Source organism: Microtus ochrogaster, chromosome 7, assembly GCF_000317375.1.
Source record: "Microtus ochrogaster isolate Prairie Vole_2 chromosome 7, MicOch1.0, whole genome shotgun sequence".
Lineage (NCBI taxonomy): Eukaryota > Metazoa > Chordata > Mammalia > Rodentia > Cricetidae > Microtus > Microtus ochrogaster.
Window position 1 is genome coordinate 79270015 of NC_022014.1, and position 7403 is coordinate 79277417.

Consider the following 7403-nt stretch of genomic DNA (forward strand, 5'->3'; position numbering starts at 1 on the left):
GGAGGACCACAGTTACTGTCTAAGTTCAACAGGGGAGGAAGGGCTGAAGATGGAGGACCACAGTTACTGTCTAAGTTCTAAGCAGTCAGCAAGAAACTTAAAAATTTCAAGGTCAAATACAAAGGGAAGTTGGGTGAGAAGTGGAATTTTCAAGTAATATATCACTTTGTTTTTTCTTAAGGATACTCCTCTTTTTTCTCTGAGATGAAGCAGCAAGGCTCCGTGTGTTCTACTAGTGCGACTTGATGGCCCAACTGATGTCTTTTAAAAAACATATCCAAAAACCTTACACTGAACAAGGTAACTATTTCAAAGGAAGAGAAAGAAAAATGAAGCTGACAAGAGAATTGAATCATGTGCATAAAAGAGCAAAGGGGCCAGCATACTGGCTCAGGTCTGCAAGCCCAGCTCCTGGAGGCTGAGAGGGAAGGAGTCAGAGGCAGGTCTGCACTACAAAGAGAGCTCCTGGCCAGGCCAGGCTGCAAACAAAGGCTGTTTCTAAAGCTAAACAAACAAACAAGTAGAAGAAAAGCAGCAGTCTTGCAAGAACGTAAGCAAGCAGTTTGACACAGCCCTGCCCAGGACACATTTGTTGCTGTGAGGCAGAAGCAGCAGCAAACACACAGTGGGACTGAAAAGCCACAAGAACACAGATGGGTGGCCAATGACCAAGAGCACAGGAAAAAGCCAGGCACACTCTGGACTGATGCAGAGTTGCAGGTGGAATTAAGTTGAGCTGAGATGCTCAGAACAGTGGAGAGCCTGGGAGACAGAGGAAAGGGAGCTCTAGGTCACAGCAGCTCCAGAGGGACTGACTGAGGCTAGGGTAGTGGTTCATGCCTCAAATTCCATGCAGAAGATCGAGGAGGGGGATTTGTTCTATCTAAAGAAGCTCCATTTGATGCTAGCCATCTATCTTGGTATCCACCAGCTATTTGTCTCCAGTCCCTGGAAGGAAAGTCCTTCCCAGTAATCCTGACTCAGTGACCCCTCAAAATGTACAGCCGTGACTGTCTACTTGTTAAAAGTGTTTTTCTTTGCTTCTGTAACTTGCTTACAGACACCCAGAGACTGTTCTGAGTTGCCTTAGCCACTGAATTTGTCAGAACAGAAGTTTTTACTTGCTTGCATAGATATCGAAGGTCTTTGTGTGGTTTCCCCCTTTAAAAGTCCTCCCTCACACCCCTCCTTCATAGCAATCTCAAACTTGGCTCAGAGACTGTTGGCCTTGCTAGCATCTAATAAATCTTTTAATTATAATTGGATTGAGTCTATGGTCTGTTCCCTGCGGTCAAACTTTATAACAGATTCTCAAGAATTTGAGACCAGCCTAGGCTACCAGTGAGATCCTGCACAAAAAAACAAAACAAAACAAAAACAAAAATAACACACCCACACAAGCCAAGGCCTGTAGTAATAGATTAGCTAGCGAAGCTGCTGGCTACACAAACCTGGACCCCTGTATTCCTTCCTGGAACCCACGGAAAGGTGAGAGGAGAGAATCAGCTTCACAAAGTGTCCTCTGACCTTACATGCATGAACCCCCACAAACTCATCAAGTATGCACACAATTTAAAAAAAAAAGTGAGGGCTGGGGAGGTAGATCTGTGGTTAAGAGCACTGGCTGCTCTTTCAGAGGACCTAGGTTCAATTCCCAACACCCACATGGCAGCTCATAACCTTCTGTTAACTCCAGATCCAAAGGATCAACACACAGACATACATCCAGGTCAGACTCCAATGCACACACACATATATATGTATATGTATGAAAACCAAACCAAAAGGCCCATTCAATGCCCCACAGCTTTAAACAGAACCAAGCAACCAAGCAAACAAAGACCAAACTAAAGAGCAGCCAAGGACTACTAGCTCTCTCTCCTGAGCAACACAGGCACCTACTGTACGAGACAGAGAAGTACACGCAAATCCACGAAACTTTCTATTAAAAAAAGCAAGCAAGCAAGCAAGCTGGGTGGTGGTGTTGTTGCATGCCTTTAATTTTAATCTTTAATTTTAATCCCAGCATCTGGGAGGTAGAGGCAGGTGAATTTCATTTTCTTTCTTTCTTTCTTTCTTTCTTTTTTTTTTTTTTTTTTTTTTTTTTTTTTTTTTTTTTTGGTTTTTTGAGACAGGGTTTCTCTGTAGCTTTGGAGTCTGTCCTGGAACTAGATCTTGTAGACCAGGCTGGCCACGAACTCACAGAGATCCGCCTGCCTCTGCCTCCCGAGTGCTGGGATTAAAGATATGCGCCACCACCGCCCAGCAAGCAGGTGGATTTCTATGAGTTCAAGACCAGCCTGGCTCTAGAGATAGATCTTCAGTTAGGAGCACTGGCTGCTCTTGCAGAGGGCAGGGTTTGATTCCCAGCACCCACTCTGCAACACAGTGGCTCACATCCAGTTCCAGTGGATCCAATGCCCTCTTCTGGCCTCCACAGGTACAGGGACACACGTGATGCACAGATACACACTCAGGTACCCATACACATAACATGAAAATCTAAATTGGCACAAACATACAGAAGTCAACTCCCCTCACCTGTGCAGGTACTGGAGATTAGAAACCTTTCCCGACTCTCCATCAAGGGTATAATCTCTCTGTTTCTGAAAAGGTAAAGAAGGCAAAAAAGTAAAACCCCCAGATTCAAGTGTCGCACCCTCAGACAACATGACAAGATTACCCAGTTGCCTTGAGTGACAGATGCTGAGCAACAGCCAATTAGGGTTCCTGTCCTCTGTTCGGTGTTTTACCCCAAACACTCGGTTCAGAGTCCCCAGGTGTGGGGACACACACCTGCAGTCCTAGCTATCATGAAACTGAGAAAGCAACGCCCATGTCTGTTCACAGTCCAGGACACCTAATGAGACGCTGGCTCAAACTAGCAAACACAAACAAAACCCAGAGACTTGCTAGCACGCTCAAGACCCAGTATGTAGAACCATGAGACCACGGCACCACAGAGGGTCCCTTCAGACCCAGAGTCGGCTCCCCTGCTCTGTCAGCTGAACGGCGGGAAGAGCCCCAGTGCCAGCATCCATGGAGATGCTACCGCACGGGGTAGAAGAGACTGCAGGTGTGAGTATTTAAGTGTTTTTCAATTACCCAACTGGCAATCCTCCTGCCTCTGTCTGCAGAATGTTACAATTCTGCACCACCTCACCTTTATGGCCATCTCTGTGTACGTTAAAATGCTGTGCAAGAACCAGTGTAAAGCAGTCATGGCTACCAATCTCTGCAAGCCCAGCTCTTCAGGGAACAAGAGCAGAAGTCCATCTTGAGCTACATGCCTAGATTCTAAATTCTGCTTCAACAGAACCCTGACAGTGGAGTCATCAACAGGGAGAGACATTATAGCGAGGACTCAGAGATATAAAATGGTTCTTAGGTTTTCAGTCCAGATGCCTGAACGAATCACACCATGGAAAAGGGGAGCACCACACACCAGGAGTGCTCCTGGAGACAAGAGGCTGAAACCATGGGATGGTCACTATGAATAAGAGGTCATGAGAATAAAGTCATAAACCTGGAGCCCATAGGCCTCTTGTTAACAAGCTGATCACATCTGCAAACGCCCCAAAGGCTAATGGTGATGCAGGGACCCTGGGCCACCCTGAGCACAGGACAGATGGGGAGGAGGCAGCACCAGGCAGGAGATGGTCGCACCTGGTCAGGCTTGAGCTCTTCCCGCACGGCCTGCAGGGCATCTCGGCACTCACTGAGCATGGACTCGAACAGCCGCTCCTTTGTTTCTTCACTTTCAGCCTAAACAGTGGCAAATGCAGCAAAAGACCATTCTGAGCAAAACGGAGGAGGGCACGGTAGTAATATGATCCTCCCACCGCACTAACACACTTACCTGACCCAAGATAGCCTTAGGTTTTTATTTTAAATAATGTACACACACACACACACACACACACACACACACACACACACACACACACACACGTGCTTGTCTGTGTACATACAGTTCAGGTGCCCATGGAGGCCAGACGGCATCAGATCCCCTGGAGCTAGAGTTGTGAGCCACTTAACATATGTGATCTTAACTCCAGCCTCGTGAATCCCTTAGCGTGTCACTTGTGCATATGATGTTTTTATCCGCCATATACTACGATGGAAACTAAAAGTGAACACGCTGAAGAGAGCCACGTCTGCAGGTGTCAACTCAAGCTGCCAGGGCCCTGTGCTTGGAGTGTCTCCCCATCACAGAACACACCTCCAATGATTCTGCGAAGGCCGTCACCTAGTGCCCTTGGGGGAGTCTATAGACCCCCCAGGATGCTGTTTCCTCACACTGAGGAAACAACACAGCAGAGGTCTCTTCCCCTTCTGTTGTCAAGCTGCTGCACGCCAACAGAACTGCCCTTTTATTGCTGCAATGCCTCCCCTAGACGAAAACATCCCTCCCTCCACTGGTCCCAGTGACCAACACATGCACAACTAACTCCACTGTTCACTCTGGAGAACCAATGAGTTTATCTGGCTTACAGAGCAATGAGGGTGAGGGACCACAGGCAGGAATAGGTGACCTTAAAGCTCTCCCATTGGAAGGCTTGTGCCCAACATGGGTAATGGCTCCTCCAAGCCTGTGCAGATCGAGTCCCCTCCCTCAGCCTTTCCCCTCAAGGTCCTGTACTATTAGGGCAGAATTCATGCACCTGGATACTCAGGTGAGGGTGCTATGGCCCTACTGGCACCTCCTTCTATGAGAAATGTGGACAGTCAGCAAGCTCAGCTATGACAATTTCTTGTGGGCAGCCCCAAACTCCTGAATATGGCACCAGCATGGCTCAGAGAGGCCTACAAACACCTTTACAGATACAAGCCGATTTCTTTTAGAGTCAAGCACAAAACACATTACTAATCAATATCCCAACAAAAGATATTTCTCCTAAATGCCAGACTAAGTTATCTTCTCTAGACGTCCTGATCCAGTGTCATACATATGTGGCCAACGCAGAACAACTTTTGGGCAGAAATGATTGACAGGATCGAGTTGACAATCTTTGTACAAGTACTGGGCGTCACCCTCCGCTACACGGCCTGGATAGATGACCAAGTGATTCACTCACTGAATGCCTGCCACACCACATTATCCGCCCTAAAGAATCTGACAGAGCAGGGAACGACAAACGGCAGAAAGCAGACAGACCCGTGCTACTGGCAGGCCCAGTGAAATGAAAACAGCAGCATTCCATGGTTATGTTTGACTTTCCACAGAACTAACAGTCAACCTGAAAAACATTAACATCCAACCAACCTCTCAGGAAGCCCAGCAGCCCGCCCAGAAGGCCCACTCCTGCAGGAGATGAAGGAGCTTAGAGAAAAAGCTCTACTTTCCAGAGTAAAGAATCTCCTCTGTGGATTGCCCAATGTAAACCAACAGACCCTTCCACTTACAGGTCACTTGACTTTCCTGTCCCTCACTAACAGGCGCCAAATCGGGGCCATGGCTTCCTGTAACTTGAAGGCAAACAAGGCCTCACCAACTGGTTCCCGCAGCAGAGCAGCCTGGGCACAGAGCGTCCAGCACAGCGCAGGATGGACGGTGCTCTAGCCACACTCCGCAGTGCGGCAGGCATTGTGCATCAGCATTTAACTGAGATTTAAATGGAACAATCCAAGCACATCACAGTACTGTCTGTCCAGCGCAATTCCTCATAACCATCTAACCAAATTCTTTGTTTGCTTGTTTGAGACAGGGTTTCTATGTGTAGCCCTGGCTGCCCTGGAATTGCTCTATAGACCAGGTTGGCTTTGAACTCAAGAGATCCACCTGCCTCTGCCTCCCAGGTGCTGGGATTAAAGGAATGTGCTACCACTGCTGGGCTCTAAATTTTCAATGTAAGATTTCTGTGGAACTGTGACACATGACCACCCCGGCACCACTTAGGACTCAGCCACAGCAGGGTCAGCCCCAGCACCCGTCTGAACCCACATATCTCACAGATCCACCAGAGCGCTCCTTTCAGATGGGTGGAGTTGTCTGACAGCGGGCAATAACGAGGCTCTGTGTTCCCTCCTATAGGTAGGAAATGTTAAAGGAAGCCAGAATGCTAGCCCTCTTCACAGCCGTCACCGGCGGTCAGATTTCCCACGGCTCCCACATGCTCTACACTGCATTCGGGGTTTCATGAACATTTTCCACAGTGAAGGAAAAGGCATGTCTGAAGGGGAAGACTTGTTTGTCATGTGCCACCCACACTGCTCAGTGACTCAGAGACCACCAAGTATCAGAGAACTTGTCATGAATCTTCCTGCCCAGGGCAAAATGTCTCCAAACAGGGAGTCTTTATGTATTAACAGCACATTTATTCTAGAACCTATACTTGATGCCAAGATGACTCCTGAAAGGAGGCACGCCTCCCAACATGCAGAGACAGGACTCCCTCTCCACATCCCAGCAGTCCCGTCTGCTGCAGAACCAGCAGGAATGTGCTCCACACATAAAGGGCAAACTCCCTGCGTAAGAATGGGAGCTTGGCCGGACCCGGCTGCCAGGTGTGCCTATGGCACAGGGTCTGAAGCCTACTAGGTCAATCAGAAAATTCTAGATCTGGGCTGGAGAGATGGCTCAGTGGTTAAGAGCATTGCCTGCTCTTCCAAAGGTCCTGAGTTCAATTCCCAGCAACCACATGGTGGCTCACAACCATCCGTAAAGAGGTCTGGCGCCCTCTTCTGGCCTTCAGGCATATACATAATAAATAAATAAATAAATATTAAAAGAAAAAAAAGAAAAAAAAAAGAAAATTCTAGATCTGTTTGATGAAACTCCAAGCACGGGGCGAGGGGCACCTCAGGCTCTCTTCTCCAGCGGGGCATCCAGGCCAGCCGGGGCAAGGCCACTGGATTGAGCTCCAGCGTCTCCACTACTAAAGGGGTCCTGGGCTGTTTTCACTGCTGAAGATGGTGCAGTGTGACTAAGAGACACACGAGGCAAGTCTAGCCACATTCCCCACCACACCCATAGGAGAGGCAAGGGCACAGGAACCAAGCCTCACCCCACACTGAGAGAGAGGTCCAGAAGACAGAAACACAAGGAAATACGCTAAAGAAAAGGTTTTGTTTGTTTGGGTTTTTCCTGTTTTTAGGAAAGGGTAAATGCTCTCAATCCTACTCAAGACATAAAAAAAAAAAAAGATCAAATCTACTTATTTTGAGATAGGGTCTCACTGTGTAGCCCTGGATGGCCTGGAACTCACAGAAATCTGCCTGCTTCTGCTTCCCTAGTGGGAGGATTATAAGATGCTGGCCACGAAGCCGTAAGACCTGAGTGCAATACCTAGGAGCCACACGGTGGAAGGGGAAAATTGACTGCTTTTAAGTTGACCTCTGACCTCCACATGCGTACATGGACTGACCATACACACATGGTAAAAAATAAAATATAAAAATTT

General features: G+C 47.9%; 1 protein-coding gene across 1 annotated transcript in view; it reads right to left on the reverse strand.

Moving 5' to 3' along the window:
* Srp68 (signal recognition particle 68) overlaps positions 1-7403 on the reverse strand; it is a 31313-nt gene that overhangs the window by 8713 nt on the left and 15197 nt on the right. Inside the window, 2 exon segments of the mRNA XM_013347638.2 lie at positions 2542-2606; positions 3667-3765. Coding sequence (XP_013203092.1) covers positions 2542-2606; positions 3667-3765 — 164 coding nt within the window.